The sequence below is a fragment of the Rhinopithecus roxellana genome, chromosome 15 (assembly GCF_007565055.1).
Source record: "Rhinopithecus roxellana isolate Shanxi Qingling chromosome 15, ASM756505v1, whole genome shotgun sequence".
NCBI classification, from domain to species: domain Eukaryota; kingdom Metazoa; phylum Chordata; class Mammalia; order Primates; family Cercopithecidae; genus Rhinopithecus; species Rhinopithecus roxellana.
In genome coordinates this window covers 16,119,953-16,141,340 of record NC_044563.1, presented here as the reverse complement: position 1 = coordinate 16,141,340, position 21,388 = coordinate 16,119,953, and the positions used below count along the sequence as shown (strand labels likewise).

At 50.2% G+C, this 21,388-nt stretch overlaps 1 protein-coding gene across 1 annotated transcript in view; it reads right to left on the bottom strand.

Moving 5' to 3' along the window:
- PRDM11 (PR/SET domain 11) overlaps positions 1–21,388 on the bottom strand; it is an 81,588-nt gene that overhangs the window by 39,210 nt on the left and 20,990 nt on the right. Inside the window, 3 exon segments of the mRNA XM_030918755.1 lie at positions 5,994–6,256; positions 6,766–6,869; positions 7,229–7,353. Of these exon segments, the coding sequence (XP_030774615.1) occupies positions 5,994–6,256; positions 6,766–6,869; positions 7,229–7,347 (486 nt within the window). The 5' untranslated portion in view covers positions 7,348–7,353.

The window sequence follows — 21,388 nt, the reverse complement described above, 5'->3', positions numbered from 1 at the left end:
GGCCGAAGCGGCAGGATCACTTGAGGTTGGGAGTTCAAGACCAGCCTGACCAACATGGAGAAACCCCGTCTCTACTCAAAATACAAAACTAGTCTTACGTGGTGCTACATGCCTGTAATCACAGCTACTCAGGAGACTGAGGCAGGAGAATTGCTTGAACCCAGGAGGCAGAGGTTGTGGTGAGCTGAGATCGCACCACTGCATTCCAGCCTGGGCAACCAGAGCGAAACTCTATCTCAAACAAACAAACAAACAAACAAACAAATCCTATGTTGGCTTCCTCTGTCTTCTGCCTCTTTACCAAACCACCTGGCTGCACAGTACCCCCAAATGCCTTGTGCCAGCAGCATGGTTCCTGGCCTGCAGTGTCTGAGTGTAGCCTGGGTGATCTTGGCAATGAATTACAGCATTTATAATTTCCAATAGGATGAAAAAGCAGAGGAAGGGGCATGTCTTTCCTAGACAGGCAGAGGTGAGTGTCCAACTCCTGACAAGTCAGCCAGGCCATGAAGGAGAGTTGTGGAGTGGAAATGGCCGTTCGGTCCATCATGACCCAGGTCCAGGCCTTGTACCACTTTGCCCACAGTCAGGCCAGCTTTCCTCCAGGTGAAGCAAAGACAAAGAGGGAACTTGTGATGGGCAGGAAGAATAAGTAGAATAGAGTCCACTAAGGCAAGGAGGTAAGAAGAGGCGTGCTAAGTAAGGGAGGCTAGAGGGCCAAGAGGTGGAACGAGAGGGTGGGTTCTGGAGTCAGACTGCACAGGTTTGAACCCCAGCTCAGCGAGACTCACCAGCTGTTTAGCTTTGTGCAGAATGACTCATCCTCTCCAGGCCTCTGTTTTCTCAGCTGTGCAATGGATGGAATAATACCTATGTCACAGGAGCGTTGTTAGGATCAGATGAGATTATGCTACAAAGCACTGAGCACAGACCCAGACACATAGTAAGTGCTCAATAAACATTAACAGCTATGCTTGTCATGACCATCACCATCATTTCTACAGAGTAGAGTGTATGTACTGAGGGAGTGTGGAAGGAAACGTGTTGTGCTGAATGGGGGCCAGAGCTTTTGCAGGCAGGCAGAAGGTCCAAAGAAGATGATATACAGTATGGCTTTGGGACAGGACTTGACAAATGAGGGCAGTTTATTTAGGATGTGGGGCTTCCAGATCCTGGTCCAAAAATCAGCACCACTGTTCACCCCACCTTCCCCGTCCTCTCCCACCATTCAGCCCACCCATCACCTGAGTAGGCAGAGCCATTCCTCATGCCTGCTTTTCCCCAGTGGAGACCCAAACCTGAGTAGGCAGAGCCATTCCTCATGCCTGCTTTTCCCCAGCGGAGACCCAAACACCCACGCCCAACACACACACATGCGCGCGCGCACACACACACACACACACACAACTTTTCTTGAGCCACTCTAAGCATCTGGTGGCTCTAGGCCTTCAATGTCTCTCACCTCTTGGGTTCCCAAAGGTCAAAGCCTCCATATGGTCTTGCAGCCTCTAACCACTCCCTCCCTGTGCCCATCTGCTGGCTACTGGCTGCAGTTAAGGACCTAGGAAGAAACCTCAGAGGGAATAACCTCCAGGCCACCAGTCCCACTGCCTGAACTGGGGCCACGCCTACTCTTGACTGGTAGAGCTAGTCCAGAACCAGGTTGCAAACTCTAGGGCCTTCTATTTCTCCTTTCCTCTCACCATAGACCTGTGCCAGGCAGCCAACCTGGGAAAGTTTGTCTGCTTTAAAGGTTCTCAACTTCCCACAGCTGGGCTGTCCCAAGGTACAGACTCTAGCAACAGCAGAAAGGGATCCTAACAGCCATTCCCTGGGCATGGTCCTAAATTTTTTCTCCTGCAATTTTCCAATAGGCTGTGAAGCCATAGGCTTCCTCTGTTGAACTTCTATCCATCCTTCAAGACAAGATCCATCTCCAATCTGCAGCACTGTGGTCACCAAGCAACACTCTGCCTCTGTATTACTTGGTTGGGAACAAGCTTCCTCCCCTCCTATCCACCATGGCCCCTGCCCTCATAACTGAACCACGAGCTCCATAAGAACAGAGAGCAAACCTCATGCATTCCTGTTATCCCTAGAGCTCCCTGCTCAGGACCTAGTGCTCCGGAGTTGCTCTGTGTATGTAAGGTTGGGTTGAATCTGGACACATAATAAAAACAGGCTCAGAGTAGCTATTAACTGTTCCACCCCATTAGCAATGTCTCCCAATAAGGGAAGTCCTCACATGGTGGCATGGTGGAGGGACACTATCTTTGAAGGAACCCAAAGTCTACTGTGGACCAGCTATGGGAATCCTGTGTTTCCTCATCAGAACAAGAGGGGCAGCAACCCCCACCCTGTGGACTGTTTCGAGGAAGAGTATGAGATGCCAGAGGTGCCCTGTATGCACCTGGCATATAATAATTGCTCAGTGGGCAACCAGACTTTTAAAACAAGCCATGCACCCTTGCTGGTTCCCTCTCCTCACCTCCCACTCACGCCTTAATCCACAGCAATCTGGCTTCCGCCCGTGAGACAGCTCCTGCTAAGGGGGCCAAGGAGACTTCTTACTGTCTCTCCTACTGCTCCATGCCTTCTCAACTCTCCCTCCAATGATTCCTTAAACTCATATTCCAAAGCAAATGCCTCTTCTCTCCTCCCCAAGCACGTTTTCTATAGGCAATGCCCTCCCTTCTCCGGGCTTCAGCTGCATGACTTTATATACTTAGCTTTCCCCGTCATCCCAGTGTCTCTCTACTGCAGAGCCACACACACCAGAGTGCTCTGGACAGCTCCCTTGAGCACCTCATGGGCACCGGGAACTCTCCTCATCCCAAGCAGAACCCACCTTCTCTGAGCTCCTCAATTTCAGGCCACCTCACTCCACTTCCCTGCACATTTTAGCAGATGTCCCCGCACAAACACAAAAGCCTCCTATATGAGTTTCCTGTTGCTCCTGTAATAAATTGCCAATAAACTGCCAAAACCACAGTGGCTTAAAACAACATACGTGTATTGCTTTATAGTTCTAAAAGTCAGAAATCCTAAAATCGAGGTGTTGGCAGGGCCACATTCTTTTGGGAAGCTCTGGGAATGAATGTGTTTCTTTGCCTTTTCTGGCTTGGAGAAGCTGCCTGCATCCCTTGACTCCCGGCTCCTTCCTCCATCTTGAAGGCCAGCAGAGCAGCATCCTCCAATCTCTTTCTCTCTGACCCTGAGCCTCCCACCTCCCTCTTATTAAGATGCCTGTGATTACACTGGGCCCACCCAGATAATCCAAGATCATCGCTCCCATCTCAAGATCCTTAACTTAATCACATCTGCAAAAAATCCCTTCTGCCATGAAGATAATATATTTATGAGTTCTAGGGATTAGGACAGGGACATTTTTGGGGGGCCATTATGTGGCCCACTATACCTAACTACCTCTGTCTGCTCTAACCCTCTGGGCTAACCCTGTAGGGACAGGAATGATGCTGATCCACCCCCTTTTTTGGTCCAGTGTCTCCATGTGAACCCTGTGAGGTGATGTAAAAGGTAAGGGATCATGCCTTATCTCTACTCTACACTCAAGCACTTCAGCAGAACCCCTCCCGCTGGCTTTTTGAGGATGCTAGTCTAAGGAACAAACTTGACCACACACACCCCCGCCTCACTCTTACCTTTCTCCTCACTTCCGATCTTATCTGTAACCAAACTTCTAGGAAATGACTATGCCTGGTCACTTCCATGCTAATCAGGTTCCACCCCCATCACTCTCCAGCAGGGTTCCTGCAGATAACTCTTCGTTATGAGGGACTATTCTGTCCATTGTAAAATGTTTACAGTAATCCTGGTCTCCAACTGCTAGATGCCAGCAGCTTACCCCTACGCTGAGCTGTGACAACCAAAAGGTCTCCAGACATTGCCCAATGTCCAGGGACAGGAGGCAGGGCTGCAAAATTGCCTCAGGTTCAGACCCACTGCTTTCTACAATAGCTCTTGCTAAAGTTGCCAATGGCTTCCCTGAGAGTAAATCCACGGGACACTTTTCAGTCTTTCTGGTTGGTTTCTCAGCAGCACTTGGCACTGTCAGCCATTGTGGCCTGGAGAACCTCTCTTCTCCCCTGACTTCCAGGTCACCCACTCTCCTGGTTTCCCTCCTACCTCTCTGGCTGCAAACCTTCTGTCTCCTTTGCAGGATCAAGCTCCCTTTCTAGACCATGAACTGCTAAAGTCCCTCCAAGCTTGGTCACAGGCCTTTCCACCTCTCACTCATCACACTCTCTGTAGGTTCTGTGCTCCACACCCACTCCCCCACTGACCACCCACGCACAGGTGACTCACTAAGCAACATCTCCAAGCCTCCTCTCCAAGCTTAAGACCCATATATCCAACTGCCTACTTGACATCACCACTTGGATATCTTGTTACTCCAAACACAACAAGTCCCAAACCCAAATCATGATTTTTCTCTTAACCCAGTTCCCTTCCAGCCTCCTCCATTTCTCAGAGAAAGACACCATTAACGACCTGTTGGGAGACTACAGATGTTCTTGATACCTCCTGCTCCCTTCCTTAAGCCAGTTAGTCTATGTCTAAGTCAGAGCTCTCCTCTCTGATACAGTTCACAAAGCAGTTCATTTGGCCCCATGTCTGTGCCCCAACCCTAGTGCAGTCTTCCAGCATTCCCGACTACAGAACTCCCACACGCTCTACCTGGGGAAAGGGGTGTGGGTACCCATTCTTGACCAGTGCCCCTGAGCTCAATCAGTTCTCCAGGCTGCAGCCAAAATCATCTTTTCAAAACACAAATGTGACCAAGTCACTCCCTGCTCCCCCTCTACATTCTTAAAAGGACAGAAGTCCTAATTTGGTCCACTGGGTCCTACATGATCATGCCTCCATCATCTCCTCCAGGCCCCTGTGTGTGCTGCACTCCAGGCACACTGACATTCATCCAGTAGCTCAGATGTGCCATGCTCTCCTGCCACAGGGCCTTTGCTCTTGCTGTTCAAAGCATCTGGAGGCACCTCTCCAATCTTCACCTGGTAGGCATTCACCTCCAATCACAGCTCAACTAGCAGGAAGCCTTCTCCGACCTCCACCCATATTACTTCCCTGGTTGTTCACTTTCTCCCAGCCTCGCTGTTTCTCCATCACCCTCAGAGTTATAATTTGACATGGATTTGTTTTAGTCTTTGATTAATTCTGTCTTCCCCATAGAGGACTCCATGAAGGCAGGATTTACCTGATTGTCTTGTCTGGCCCACCACTGTATTTCCAGGGCCAGCACCGTGCCTGGCACAAAGGAGATACTCAACAAGTGTTTTTGTAGTGAATGAGGATCTTCTTACCCTCTAGAATGTTTTTTCTCTATTACCCCACACTCCCCTATCTCTGTCCACTAGCTCAAGCTTGATTCCTTAAAGTTGCTTTGGTAACCCTTCCTCCTCATACCCTCGAAAACCCCTCTTGCTCATCTTTGCAACCCATCTATTGAAAGTACCCTGTGTTGCAACTGACATCACACGTGTACCTGCTTGTTCAATGCCTGTCTTCCCACCAGACCATCTGCTCCCTAAGGACAGGAACCATGTCTGTCTTGTTGAAGGGTTTACCCCTGGCACCTAGCCCAGAGCCTGATATTACTGGTTTGGAAGTGGGAAGTCATGCTCTGCATTCCCAAAGGCCAGCTCCGAGTCACCCACTCTGGAAGATCCGTTGGTTCAACGCCGCCCAATGGTTCACCAGACACACACTGCCCTGAGTTCTGCTTGGTGATTTCCTGATCTGCTGACTACTGCCATGTGGGTGCTCTCAGCATTGCCCTTGGGCACCAAGCGTTGCAGCCACTCAGCCAGGGCCAGGGGACAGCAAGATCCAACATCGACAGGTCCAGAAGGGATGGTAGAAAAGCTCTGGGGCCAAGCTGGGCCAGTATGGCTCCCCCTGGTGGTTTCCTTCCATGTTCCTTGGCAACCTCTCCCATGAGTAGCCCAGGGCACACTCACCAGCCAGGAGAAGAAGCCAGCTGATTTGTCCTGGGTGGAGATCTGCCCCTCGTAGGGGCCAAAGATGTGGCCCTTGGGGATGACCTCGTTGATACATCGCACGTCACTCTCTCCGCTAGTGTCCTTGACCACCTCCATGCCCTGTGGGATGGTGAGCGCTGCCCGGTCTGGGATGCCCACGGGCACCGGTGTGTCAGACACAAACACTGGGGGGCCATGGTTCGGGCATTCATCCACGAAGTACTCCTGGCAGGACTCACAGACTGGAGGGATGGCAAGAGAAGGGAGGGCCTCAGTTGTTACAGGGATATAAGATCCCCATGGGGAAGGCAGAGGGGCTGACAGGAGGCCCACCCATGGACAGCCAGCTGCAGGCCCCAGGGTCATCAGTAGCAATAACCCATATGCTCCCTGGGGGCTCCAAGAACAGGCCTGCCTATGTCAAGGAGGCCAGCAGCTCCCTTTGTCTCAAGTTTTAAAAAACTGGAAGAAAGAGCATGGCTTTGGAGTCCAAGTGCAACCGTATTCCTTTGGGTTGGAGGACCTCAGGCGGGATACTTAACCCTCACCAAGACTCAGTGTGCTATCTGGAAAATGGGGCCAACAATAGCCACTTGGATGGCTAATGATGATGACTAACCAAGGCCTGGACCCGGGCCTGGTATATGGCAGGTGAGGACCTATCATAGTAGCATTGCTACAAATTCTCTAGCCAGGAATGGGGCAATGGGGGTGAAGGGAGGAGCAGCCCAGAGCCCCAAGCTCCACTTACACCAGAAGTCCACTTGCTGGAAGCTTTTAGGCATGATGAGGTCACGCTTCCCCTTCAGTTTCTTGGGCTCAACTTCCATGGCCGAGGAGTCCGGTCTCCTAGAGCTGGCCAGGGCAGAGGCCCGAAAAGAAAGCAAAGAAGTCATCAGAGAGGGAGAGCCCAGTAAGGACAAAAGTTGGGGACCTCGCCAGGAGACCAAGAAGATGTGGGGTGGGCAGAGGAGTCCCAGCCGGTCTGCTGTTCAGTGCAGGAGGTGGTGGAAAAACTGGAGGATTGAGATGCGAGCACAGACCTCCCTAGGCCACTGCTTGAATTTTTCTAGAGCCTGCACGCAGGAGCTGCCGGGAGCAGGGTTAGGGAAGGTGGGCAGGAGTGAGAACGTTTCCCAGGGTTCCCAACCAACCCAGCCCAAGCACCTTCCACTCCCACTTCTCCCTCTCCAGTTCCCACACAAGGGCCTCACCAGGGCTGGCCATACTCCTGGTCTCGGAGTGGTGAGCAGACCTCCGTCTTCACCACCGTCACCATATCCCCCACGGCTGCATTGGTCTGGGCCAAGCACTCCTTCATGTTCTCGGTCATTCTGTCCTGGGACGCAGGAGGTGGGACCAGCACAGGAAGAGGATCAAAGAAACAGGGGAAGAAGGGTGAGTGGCGGAGAGGGCAAGTGGGGGTCTTGCGGAGTCTGGTTACCCTCCCTGCCATCCCCAGAGGAAGCGCTTGAGAACACAGACAACAAAAACAGCTGTAGCCCGGCCAAGAGGAAATGCCATTTCCATCCCGGGCTGGTCCTAGGGATGACTGGAGCCACCAGCCCCATGGGGTCAGGAGCCTAGGGCAGCCCAGGCCAGGAGGCCACGCTGGGAAGCACAGCCTGGACCCCCAGACCAAAGGGCAAAGGGCAGGAGGATCCCATATGAACCTGGGCGCAAAACTGCAAAGGGGAGAAGGGAGGGAACAACTCAAGCCCAAGTGGGGCCAAGGGGTAGTGGGCGGACTGAATGGGCCCTCAGAGCCTGGCAGGGCAGCCCCTCACCCTGGGACTGTGGGGAGCGCAGCCAGGCCCCTTTGTCAGCTCAGAGCAGGTACAGGCAGGGCCTGGGGGCGCTGGCGAGGGCCAGCCAGGGCGCCAGCCCCACCCCACTCTCTCTAGGGGACACTCCCCAGCCCGCCGCTTACCGCCCTCCACCACTGCGCCGGGCTTCAGCCCCTCCCTTGGCACCCCGGGGTCCTCATGCCAAGCCTGGGGACACTCTTCGGGGCCAGGGTGGCACGCAGCTGGGGCTGGGATTGCGCTGGGCCCCGGGACTGGGCGAACGGCGTGTGTGACTCACTACCCGGGGCCCCGCTGGCCACACCCCTGCTCCTCGGCTAATCAGCCCCCTGCTCCCCACCGGGGCCCCAAAGCCGGCGGCGGCGACTGGGAGGGGTGTGGGGAAATGCTGACGGCCTGCCCCCTCCTCCGAGCCGGCGGGGCCAGGGGCGCGCGGTGGGGAAGGGGAGGGCTGCCCGGGCCGGGCCGCGCCGCCCCCTGCCCCGTGGCCGCCCCGTCTCGGGCCGGTGTGCGCTGCGGCCGGGGCAGGAGCGGGCCGGCTCTCCCACTCTCGCCAGCCTTCCCGGCGGGGAGCTCCCTGCCCGGCCAGCCCGGCCCTGCCCAGCGCCCGCCCCCCGCCCGCCGGGCCCGGCATTCCTTGCGGGGGCATGTGGCTTCTTGCAGGCCCCGGGGGCACGCAGTTGGCTGGCTGCCGGGAGGGGGGCGCGCGGGGAGCGGGAGGAAGCGGGCGCCCGGGCGGGGCGGCGGGAGGGGGCGCCGCTGGGGGCCGCTCCCGGCTGGGCGGTGGACCCATTCCAGGGCCTCCCATGGGGCCGGCGCGCATTCGGCCCAGGGGGCGCCTGGGCTGGGCGACAGCGCCAAGGAGGCCGCACGGGTGTCCCCAGCCTCTGAGCTGCCTTGGCGTGGCGGCGACGACGGGGCCTGCGCTGCCACCCGTACAGACACCGGGCACCCGCTCGCTCAGCCGCGGCCGGCCGCACCTGCACGGTCCGGGGCAGGACCGGGGTGCCTGCCGCTCTCCTGCCTTCTGGCTGCGTTATGCCAGGGGCTCCCCCGCTGGGTACTCGGCCGACTTCACAGCCTGTGGGATGGCCCCCTGCGACCTCTGAGGGCGCAGGAATTGGGACCTAGAAGATGTCAAGCGACTTGCCCAAGGTCATGCAGACCACGCCCAATGGCTGCTCAGTAAATTGGAAACTGGCTGAACCCCCAGATTCAAGTGTTTCAGGTTGGCCTCGCCATGCAGTATCCTTGTCCAGTCCTCTTACCGAACAATCGCTGGGATCATCCTTAAGTGGGTTCAGGCCCCAGCTCACAAGTTCAGCAGCCAGGTGGGAGCAAGGCCCTGTGGATTTGTGAAGGATCCCTGAACACCCGCTGCCCTGAGGCGCTCTCACTGGGATGGGCAGTACCCCCTACCATACATCCTGGGGCGCAGCCTCAGCGGTTAGGTGCCTGGGCACTGGACAGGCACTGCCTGAGTTCAAATCGCACTGACGGGCGGTGTCATCCTGGGCAGGTGTTATGGTCCCCACACCCCCTTCATACGTTGAAGCCTTCAGCCCCAGTGTATCTGTATTTGCAGATGGCACTGTGAGGAGGTGATCAAGATTAACTGAGGTCATAAGGGTTAGGTGCCCTTATAAGGAGAGGAAGAGACACCCCTCTCCACCATGAGGACACACCCAGAAGGCAGCCATCCACAAGGCGGAGTGCCACAACCAGGAACGAATAGGCTGGCATTCTGATCTTGGACTTCTCAGGCTCTAAAACTGTGAGAAATAAATGGCTGTTGTTTAAGCGCCTCCATCTACGGTATTTTGTCATGGCAGCCTGAGATGACTAATACAGCAGGTTATCTAACTTCTCTGTGTTCTCATTTCTTCATCTAGAAAATGTGGCTAATAATAGATTCTATCACAGACATAGCTGTATTCCGTGGACACAGACGAGTGTGGAGGGGCCAGGCACAGTCTCTGTACATCCCACTAAAGAATGCTGATCAGGAAGATGAGTGCTAGTGACATCATTAAGGGGTGGCTTTGAATTCTCTCCATTGGCTTGGATTTATTTTTTTTTTAAGTCAGTGATTTGGAAACTCTGAGGCTTTATTGGAATGGACTGCTGAGGACTGCTTTTCATGGAGCTCCCTTGCTCTGGCCCCCCTGCCCTCCACAAGCCCCACCTGTATGCCATTCTCCATCCTGTCATGGGGCCTGTGAACTTGCTGCAGTCCTTGCCTGCAGAACACCTGGGGAACTCCTGCCCAGACTTCAGACCTCACTGCCCCCCTCCAACTGCCACCAAAAACACCTCTCTCCTAGCCCCATGTCACACTTCATGGCAGTGTGACATGTGTAACCATCTTTTGTTAGCAGGATTACTTGATTAATATCTGTTTCCCTTAAGAGATTGTAAGCTCCCCAAGGGCAGGGTGCAGGCCACCATTGAACTGCCAGCACCTGTAACAGTGCCTGGCACCAGGGCCAAGACTAGGGAAAGACAAGCCAGGCACTAGGAGGCTTTCACTCTCAGGGTCACACGCTTGTAGGACTGGCACCTGAGAGTGAAGACCTCTTTCAATTTTGCACGCTGAAAACTTTGCTTGGCTGACTCTCCACCTTGCCCAGCACACAGCATATCCTCAGTAAATATTCACCAAATGTCCCCCTTCATATCTCACTGGCCCCTCTGATATGTCCCACTCGTCCCATTGGGAATCTCAATTCTGAAAGAGACCTCAGCAGGAAAAACAGTGTTGGGGGGTTGATTCCCTATGGAGCTCTCTTCCAGTGATCTCCGCCAGGCAGAGCAGGTAGTGAGAGATGCTGACAGGGTGGGCACTGAAGGGTGAAGAGGTGCACTGTGGGGTAGGATGGAATTAGACTCATGAGACTCAGAGCCTGATTCTGACGATCAGTTGAGGAGGATAAGCTGTGTGGCCATGGCACGTCACTTACACTCTCTAGGGCCTTAGTGTCTTCTTTTGCAAAATGGAAATACTGATACTTGCCAGGTGGAGGTGGTCTCCATTAGGAATAAATGAGGAGGGCACAGAGGGATGTGGGAAGAGTTTGGAGGGAGAATAGGCAATAGTAAGAGAATAAAGGATGGAGGGTAAGAGAGGGAGAAAAGAGAAGAGAGGAGGGAGAAAAGAGAAGATGGGGAGGGGAAGGGAGATTGAAAGAGAAGGACCGAGGCATCCAAACATTTTCCTGTCTTAAATCATTCCCAGCAAATCAGCCCCTGTGGGCAAAGCATTACTTTGTATCTCAAAGTAAAGACATCTATGGGACATTTGTTTTTATGTCCTATCTCTCACATCCCACCTTCACCACACGAAAGACTTGCAATGTTTTATAAAACAAACACATACTAAACGGTACAGTTAAGAAACAACCAGAGATAGTGTCAGAGGCCTCATGGAGAAAGAGGGGTGTTGGTTATGCCAGGAATCTGTTGTAAAAGGGTTAGTGATTGAGTTCTTCATTCAACTCTGAGCCTCCTGGCAGCCAAAGCATAAAGGGAAACAAAATGAATTACCGAGTTCTTATTATCTGACACCTATTTATTGACTATATGCACAAATAATTTGTCTACTCGGAGCTGGCTGTCTGGAGAACCAGGATCAAGCCTCAAAGGACTGATGTGCATTCCAACTCTTAAGTGGTCCATAGACCTCTCTACTTTGAAATAGACAGATTTCTGCGCTTGTGATAAAGGCCACAGGGACAGGGAGGGAGAAGATGGGATGTGGCAGGACCAAATGAACTCCCACTGGGGAGAGAGAGAGGGAGAACATGGGCTGGTGTCCTTCATTGAGTCCACCTCAGCAGACACTCTAAGGCCTGGCCCAGGTAAAGCCCCCGTAGCCCTTCCTGAAGATTGCTCTAGTCCTACCTGCCCAGCAAAAGGCTTGGGGGAAGGGTGGTCGGCAGGCCTCATGGAGGATTCCAAGCTGCTGGCAATGCTCCCTCTCAGCTGGCTCCTCTAAGTCTGCACATGCAGAGATTAGGCTTGTTGCAAACCCAGCAGTGAGCTGCAAACCCAAAAGGAGGGGGCAGAATGCAGCCCAGGAGCCTGCAGCTCTGTTTTCACCCTTGACAGGGTGCCAGGATCCTGGAATGCCCAGGAGCCAGTGTAGCCACGGGACTGGGGATCTGTGCCCACTTGGTTTCCCTAGAGGCTGGCACCATGAGAATCTAGAAGATTCACTCTGGTACCTACCACAGCATCTATGTTGTCCCCATTGATATCAAAAGGACATGAGGTTAGGTTGCTGGCCCAAGCCACATGCTGACCTTGACTTGAGCTAGGAATCCCAAGCCCTGGGTCTCAGTTCTGGCTGTGCTGTCAATTTTTTAGGTGACCCGGATAAAGTTCCTGCCTTGCCCTCAGTTTCTCTTTCCTATAAAATAAAAGGTCCAACTATAGTCCTTAACAGTAAACCATGTGTGAGGTGGGCAAGGGCTTGGAATTATTACAGGGAGTTATTGAATTTATATTCTCAGCAAGCATGCCTATAGAGAACATAAATTATATGCCTCGAACTTATATGTATAAGACAGATTTGCAAATGAATACTTTTGTGATGAACACAAAAGACAAATGTATTTAACAGTGTTATTGAATTCATGGAAACCTTATGTCACCATGTATTTTGTTAATCAATTGACACCAGCACAGCCACTCACAAACTGTGTAACCTTGAGAAAATGCATTAACCACACCTGCCAGGTTTCCCCATCTGTCCAGTGGGACTGATATTAGAACCTATCTCACAGGGCTGTTTTACACAGCATAATGCCTGACCTATCATAATTACTCTATAAATATTATCATTAATTTTATTAATATTTAAAAGTATAACAGACATCAGACGTGCATATGGTGGTGAATTTTTTTTTTTTTTTTAGATGGAGTCTCGCTCTGTCAATCAAGCTAGAGTGCAATGGCATGATCTCGGCTCACTGCAACTTCCACCTCCTGGGTTCAAGCGATTCTCCTGTCTCAGCCTCCCGAGTAGCTGGGATTACAGGCGCCTGCCACCACACCTGGCTAATTTTTTGTATTCTTTTAGTAGAGACAGGGTTTCACCATGTTGGCCAGACTGGTCTCGAACTCCTGACCTCAGGTGAGCTGCCCTGGGATCCATGCTGGGATTACAGGCGTGAGCTACCACACCCAGCCAAAAATTTTTTGACATTAGAAGAGGGCCTTTACAAGCAGTGAATGCCCCTAATAAACACTTTTTATAAATATATGCTCTAAAGATGCTTACCCCAATAGAAAAAAAAATGGATAAAAACACAAACAAGCATTCTGCAAAGACCAATAAATGGCTAATATGCTTTAAGGAAAACCAAGAAGATATTAATACTCAAATAAATATAAATTAAAACAAATATTATTTCTCCTCTATTAAACTGGTAAAGATGAAAAATCTTGATGTTATTCAGAGTTGGCAAGAGTGTGGAGGAAATTAGTACTTCATATCCCACTGGATGGAGTGTAAATTGGTGTAACCTTTCTGGAGCGTAATTTGGCACATGTATCAAAAGCCTCAAAGTGAGTCAATCCTTTGTATGAGCAAGCCCACAACCAGGAGTGTATCCTAAGGATGCATTTATATTGCGTGCAAAGATTTACCTACAAAGCTATCCTCTGCAATATTATTTTTAATAGCAAAAAATAGGAAATAATTTAAACCTCCAAAACGGGGGAAACTGCTATCCTATGTCACAATGAAATACAATGAAATATTAGCATACAATGATTAGACAGCAATTAACAATGCTGAAGAGGAATATTTATTGACATGAAAACACATGTTCAACATATTGCTAAATGAAAATGCAAGTTATTATGTGAAAGACGCCAACCTGAAAAGGCTACATACTGTATGATTCCAACTATATGACATCCTGGAAAAGGCAAAATCATGAAGGCTATAAAAAGATCAGTGGTTGGCAGGGGTTGTGGGGAGAGAGGGACAAATAGGTGGAATATAGAGGATTTTTAGGCAGTAAAATTACTCTGTATATACTACAATGGAAGGTACACGTCATTGTACATTTGTCAAGATCCACAGAAGGTACAACACCATGAGTGAACCCTAATGTAAACTATGCACTTTGGTTGATAATGATGTGTCAGTGGAGGTTGATCAGTTATAACAAATGTTTCACTTTGGTGTGGGATGTTAATAATTGGGGAAGCTAGATGTGTGTGGGGGCAGGGTGTATGAGGAACTCTAGTTTCTGCTCAGTTTTGCTGTGAACCTAAAACTGTTCTGAAAAACAAGAATTTTGTTAATGAAAGCTATGAAAAGATAGATACAAAGTAGTTCCATTAAAATACTTTTTTATTTTAATTTTCCATCCTACACAGGTATTAATTCCACTTAATTCCACTTAAAGTCTATACATAATGATGCAGATCTGTACATACGGGTCTGGGAGGATATATTTTAAGGTATCACTAGTGGCTAGTTCAGGAAGAGGGTTGTGTATTTCTGTTTTCTTCTTTTTGCTTCTGAAAAATAGTTGCTTAAATATTCTTTAGAGGACCTGTTCATAATCATTTAGTTTAGAAACTGCTAAAGAAGATAATTCCAGTGATCTTTACCCACTTGTCATTAGATGCTGAGATCCTGCCAATCGGTTAGGAGAAAGGAGGAATCCAGATTAGAGACTGAGTATCCGGCATACAAGTGGCGCTTGATGCATATTTGATAAATGAATGAATCAATGCATCAATCAATCAGTAGGGACCCCCATATTTCTACCTTGAAGCATACCTGTTTTTATTTTTGTTTATGATTCCCATTTTGGAAGATCTTATCTACTAAAAAGACTGCATGCATTAGGTAATAATTCATTCATTTTCCTAGTTCCTCGTATACATACAGGGTACATGATAAGCAGGGTTAACACACTGGTTAGCGGCCATCATCCCAAGCAAAAGCAAAGAAATTTGACATGTTTGTTCACTTGTCCTACCTGATCATAGGATACTGTACAATATTCAGTAAGCTTCATGTTTAAAAAAATAATTCAGTGGACAGAATACTATGCAGAAATGAGAACAGACAAACTACAACTACATGCTATAATCTGGATGAGTGATAATGCCAAGAAAAGAAAGGAGACCCCCAAAGTGTACAGACTCATACTGTATGATTCAATTTAAATAAAGTTACCAAAAAAAAAAAAAAAAACCCAACCAGGCACAAGTATGGTGTTAGAGGTGAAGTTTGTGGTTATTCTTGGGAATAACTGGAAAAAGGCAGGAAAGGGAGTTCCAAGATGCCGGTCATGTTCTATTTCTTCATCTGGGTGCTCGTCCCATGGGTGTAATAACTTTGTGGAAATAAACTCAGCCAGCTTTTACAATATGTGCACTTTTCTGAACGTATGTATGTTAATAAACATAAAGAAAAACCATCGGCTGGGGCCCTAAGGGCAGGGAACTCCCTAAGGGCCCTAAGGGCAGGGAACTGCTAACCTGTCCAGTCCCTGATTTTGTAGCCACAGGAACTGAGGTCCAGCCAGTGGAGGCTCCTGCTGGGGTCATGGAAAATGAGGTTTCGAGCTTTTACCCACAGGGCAGTCGCCACTAAGCATCACCAGTATAGATAGCCAGGGCCGGTGGAACACATGCTCCCAAGGCGGTCCCTCCTGCAGAACTTTTTGTTTTTCTGTTTTGTTTTCGTTTTTTGAGGCGGTGTTTCTCTCTTGTTGCCCAGGCTGGAGTGCAGTGGCCTGATCTCAGCTTGTTGCAACCTCCACCTCCTGGGTTCAAGCTGTTCTCCTGCCTCAGCCTCCCAAGTAGCTGGGATTACAGACATGTGTCATCACGCCCAGCTAATTTTTGTGTTTTCAGTAGAGACAGTGTTTCATCATGTTGGCCAGGCTGGTCTTGAACTCCTGACCTCAGGTGATCCACCTGCCTCGGCCTCCTAAAGTGCTGGGATTACAGGCATGAGCTACCGCGCCCGGCCAGAACTTTTTAAAGGTGGCCTGTTGACTCCACCCTTGGTAAGCTTTGGAGAAGCAGTGTAAAGATTCACGATCGTGGAGAAGGTGGTCAAGGGTCGTACCGGGTTTTATGTTTTTGCTTCTCACAGTGGATACTGCTGGTGGCTTCTATGGCATACGTTACCTCATTACTCCCCACTGGAAGTTGGACTTTGTTCAGGTGCCACACCTCCCTTACAGGGCCTATTGAGTGAGATTCAGAGACGCCGAGCCTTTGTCCAACACCAGGGCTGGGCTCAGGCTCATCTAAGCCAATTCTAGCAATGCCACCTCCCTCCCCAGTGACTGGAGGAACCTAGCCTTGAATCAGCACATGACATTTCCCTCCAAGGTCAGATATTTGACTTATTTTGGCCAAATCAAAGGGAAGGGAAGGGCTTTTATTTCATGACTTGAAGACGAAAGTACACAGTCATTGTTGCAAATGGGAGCCACGTCCTGCAGAGGACCCCAGCAGGAAGCATCTTCAGCATGAAGCAAGATCATCAGAGCGGGGGGACAGGACAAGAAACACACATTCATTGGCACCCTGGTATCTGAGGGGAATTGGTTCCAGGACCCTCTCTGATACCAAAGTCCAAGGATGCTCAAGTCCTGGATAAAAGAGCATAGTATTTGCAAATGACCTTTGGACATCCTCCCATATACTTTAAATCATCTCTAGATTATGTACAATGCCCCATACAATGTTAATGTTATGTAAATCACTGCTGTACTGTATTGTTTAGGGAATAATGACAAGGATAAAGTCTGTTGTGCCATGGCTGGTTGAATCCATGGATGCCCATGGATAGGAGAGGTTGACTATATTTGGTCTTTGTCCCTGGTTCCTGGCTAATAAAACAGAGCTCCTAAAACCCTTGGAATCTCCTGGGTTATAGGAGTGTCTTTGCTGCTGCATAAGGAGCCCCACCAGGTCATAGCTGAGTTTATGCTAATGAGATGACTGAGGGTGGGATCCCCCAGATAGCTTCAGGATGAGGCCGAGTCACCAGAAGGAACACATGATTGGAAGGCTGGAAGTCCCACCCACTGGCCTCTGGCGAGGAGAAGAGGGGCTGGAGACGAAGCTCTGTGAAGACTCTTGAAGGAGATTTAGAAAACTTCTGGATTAGTGAACACAGCAAGGTGCTGGGAGGGTGGAGGTCCAGAGAGAACATGGAAGCTCCAGGTCCTTTCCTCCACACCTTACCCTGTGCAGCTCTTCCATCTGGCCATTCCTGAGCTGAATCCTTTATGTAAACCAGTAGCAGTAAGTAAAGCACTTTCCTGAGCTTTGTGAGTTGTTCAAGTGGATTATCACACCTGAGGAAGGGGTTTATAGGAGCCCTGGATTTATGCTGGTCAGAGGTACAAGTCACGAGGGACTTATGACGGGTGTCTGAATTGAGGGCAGTCTTGTGCAACTGAGCCCTTATCTTGTGGGGTCTGCACCAGCTCTAGATAGTTAGTTGCGAATTGAATTGAATTGAATTGAACTGCTGGACACCCAGTTGGGTTGGAAAATCCAAGAAGGGGCTGGTGTTGGGAACCATCTCAGAGACAGAAACTGTAACTGACATGGATGAGGTGCTGAAGCAATAGGTCCTGAAATCCGCGCTACCTCTGCACTTCCTCTTAAACTGCTTTATTGCCCGGGCCTGTCTGCAACAGGGTTTCTGTCACCTGCAGCCATGAGCCATCCTCAATGGGACACTGCCCTATCAAAGGGGCAGATCCCATCTATCCCCAGGCCCGTTCCAGCTGGGCCCAGCACTCTGCCTGTGCCTCTGTAAAGCATCTGCCTTGATGGTGTCTCGGCCTACAAAGGGGCAAACAGAGTGGGGCCACACCGTCTCACCATCAGCCACCCCTCTCCCTTAAGCCCAAGATCTGCACTGAAGTGACATCCTAGGCATTCTCTCCAAAGCATTGCTGGTGGAAGTGTAAACTAGTAGCACCAGGGAGAGCAATTTGGCACTGGGGACCTTTTAAAAAATCCACATAACCGGCTGGGCGCGGTGGCTCACGCCTGTAATCCCAGCACTTTGGGAGGTCAAGGTGGGTGAATCACCTGAATTCAAGGAGTTGAAGACCAGCCTGGCCAACATGGCGAAACCCTGTCTCCACTAAAAATACAACAATTAGCGGGGCGTGGTGGTGGGTGCCTGTAATTCCAGCTACTCAGGAGGCTGAGGTGCGAGAATTGCTTGAAACCAGGAGATGGAGGTTGCAGTGAGCCTAGATTGCACCATTGCACTTGAGCCTGGGTGACAGAGCAAAACTCCGTCTCAAAAAAAAAAAAAAAAAAAAAAAAAAAAAGAGCCCATAACCTTCAATCCCATAACTTCCAGGAATTTCTCCAAGACATCTGTGCAACAGTATTCCTTGCAGCACTGTCTGGGATAGCAAAAGACTGGAAACAACCAATGTACCCATGGAGGGGGATGGGGCGGTTGGTTAAATAACACCACATACCACAGCCACACAACAGAGAGTGAGCGGTTTCAAAGAAGGAAGCCATGGAACAAAACTAACCTCCTCCTCCACGGCTGCCACCCTGCTCTAAGCCACTACTCCCTCTTCCTGGAATGGCTTCAGAGACAGCCTGACTCATGTCCCTCCTTCCACTCTACCCCTACTGTCCATTCCCCACCCATAGTCAGGGTGTACCTGTTATAACATAAGGCAGATCAAGTACCCCCTTCCCTCCACTCAAAACCCCCCACGGTGCCCGCCTCATGCAGTGAAACACAAAAGCTCCCCAGCAGTGTGCCAGCCTGACACAGTCTGTTCCACTCCCTCTGAGATTTCCTCCCTTCCCACTCCCCACCCCTCATCACAGCCACAGGGGCTACCTTGCTCTGCCTCCAACAGGAGCCTCAGCACTGGCTGTTCCCTCTGTGTGGGATGCTCTTCCCCCTTATACCCATGTGGCTTGCTCCCCGACTCCCTCTAAGCATTCACTCAATGTTACTTTCTCTGGCTTCCCTATATAAAACTGCAACCCCCTGATGCTTGCTACCACTTCTTCCTTGCTGAATTTTTTTTATTTTTTATTTTTTGAGACAGTTTTACTCTGTCACCAGGCTGGAGTGCAGTGGCATGATCTCAACTCACTGCAACCTCTGCCTCCCAGGTTCAAGTGATTCTCCTGCCTCAGCCTTCCTAGTAGCTGGGATTAGAGGTGCCCACCATTATGCCTAGCTAATTTTTGTATTTTTAGTAGAGACGGGGTTTCGCCATGTTGGCCAGGTTGGTCTCCAACTCCTGACCTCAGGTGATTTGCCTGCCTCAGCCTCCCAAATTGCTGGGATTACAGGCATGAGCCACCACACCTGGCCCCTTGCTTTATTTTTCTCCAGAGTGCGTGTCACCACCAAACTTAGGTAACACTTCTGTTTGCCTCCCCAACTAGAATGTCAACTCCAGGAAGGCAGAGATATTTCTCTGCTTTGTTCACTGCTGTATCCCCTGCAAGTAGAACAGTGCCTGGTACAAGGTAGGCACACGATAAACATTTGTCGAATGAATTACTCATTTGATGGTGAAACAAAACCAAAGCAAGGAAGAGAACATGTCATCGGAGAGACAGCAGAAAATGGTGGTTAAGAACACGGACTCTGGTGCTGGGCTGCCTGGATTCAACTTCCAGCTGCATTATTCACCATCTGTGTGACCCTGGGGAGTTCCTTAACTTCTCTGGGCCTGGGGATATCAAAACCCATTTATGCCTAGTGTTCCATTATTGGAAAGCTAAGCACATGGGAGTTATTTACATCCTACTGCTCAAGGTCATCGCCAAGGTCTGACTGCAAAACTTCAAAAACTTGCAACCTCAGGCATAAATGGGTTAACAGCACCTTCTTGGTAAGGTTGTTATGAGAAATAAATGAGTTAACATTTGTAATACACTTGGAACAGTATCTGGCACAAAGCCAGTAAGCTATATGTGTGTTATATAAAACAAACAAGCCCCAGCTGCATAAAGTGTTAAAGGACATACACACTTAGATGTGCTCATATGTTCTCAGAACAACTGTAGGCTGTGGCAGTTGCTCCTAGACTGAGGGCTAGAGGAGGAGAGGTACTTACTTCTTACTGAATTTTATACCAGATGCATGCATTTCTGATTTTAAAAATATACTAGTGATGTCTAGGGGTTATTAATTGTCGAGGCTGGGTGATAGGTATGTGGGAGTTTATTATACTTTTCTATCTACTTTTTTGCACAATAAAAAGTAACAAATACTTATCAGTATTACTGGAATTAAAATACAAGTCCCAGGTTGCCCCTCCCCCACCCCCACCCCAAGCATGTCAGTGATTTGGGCTGAGGCAGGTACAGGGGGCTCCTCCCAACCACTGCTGTTCCTGTGGAAGAGGGTCCTGAAGTCCTAACAGTTCCCTGAGGCCAACCTGCTCCAGAACTCCAAGCACCAGCCACAGCCAAATAAGAATTGAGGGGAAGGGGGTGTGGCCTGTAGAGGACCAGGGTCAGGCTGCTAGGAGTGCAGTCTCTGGGCTGAAGCCACACTTTCAGGTGGCAAAGTGGTGGCTAGGAAGATCATAACTGAAAGAGGCCTGGATGTGTAGATTCCTCCAAGGAGAATCAGAGCTGTCCTGCATTGACCACTTGCCAGGTGCTGGAGACCCAGTGTGTCCTCGTCTAGCCAGCTCCTTACCCCCATGATGTAGTAAGAAAGCCCGAGAGTGTAAGTGATCTCCCCGCACACCACACCTGCGGCTCTTAGTGGGCAGGGCTGGGATTCCAACTTGGGTAGAACTGAAAGGATGCCCGGAGATGCCCTGACCCAAGCCCCGCCTTTCTAGACAAGGAAAGTGAGACCCAGAGGGGAAGAAACCTCGAGGCCACCGGAGGAGACAGAAGGAGACAGAAACCCACCGCCAGCCACTCGGTGCAGGCAGCCCCTACCCTTCTCCTGGACATTGTGCAAAGCCCTCATACCTACACTCCTCGCAGTTTGTGGAGTTGGGGGTCTCTATTTGGGGACATAGAACCTGAGGAAACACCATGAGGTTCTTTTTCAGTGTTTTGGTTGCAAGGAAAGGGGTCCCCCGGTCTGGACCATAAGACCTGGAGGGGAAGGCTTGTAAACAGAGGGGCTGCAGGGGCATAAGGGGTCCAGGGAACCTGATCACAGCCCCCAGCCCCTACCCCATCAACCTTTACTTCTCCCCCATCCCCTTCTCCTCCCTCCCTCACTGTTCCATCCTGCCCAGCCATTCTCACTGGCTGTGTATTTGCCCAATCTTACCCAGAATCTCAGAATTAAAGACACCTCAACAGTCAACTAAATCCTTGCTTCTCAAGGTATGGTCTGTGGACTGGCACCCTCGGCATCTCCTGAAACTTGTTTGAAATGCAGAATCCTGAGTTCTGCACCGCAGTCCTCCTAAATCAGTTGGCCTAAGGCGATTTGCCCAGGTGATCTGTACACACATTGAAGTTGGAGATGCACTAGTCTAAATCACAAGATGCTTGAAACCACAGTATACATCATCCTGAAGCATGCATGAGTACCTCCAG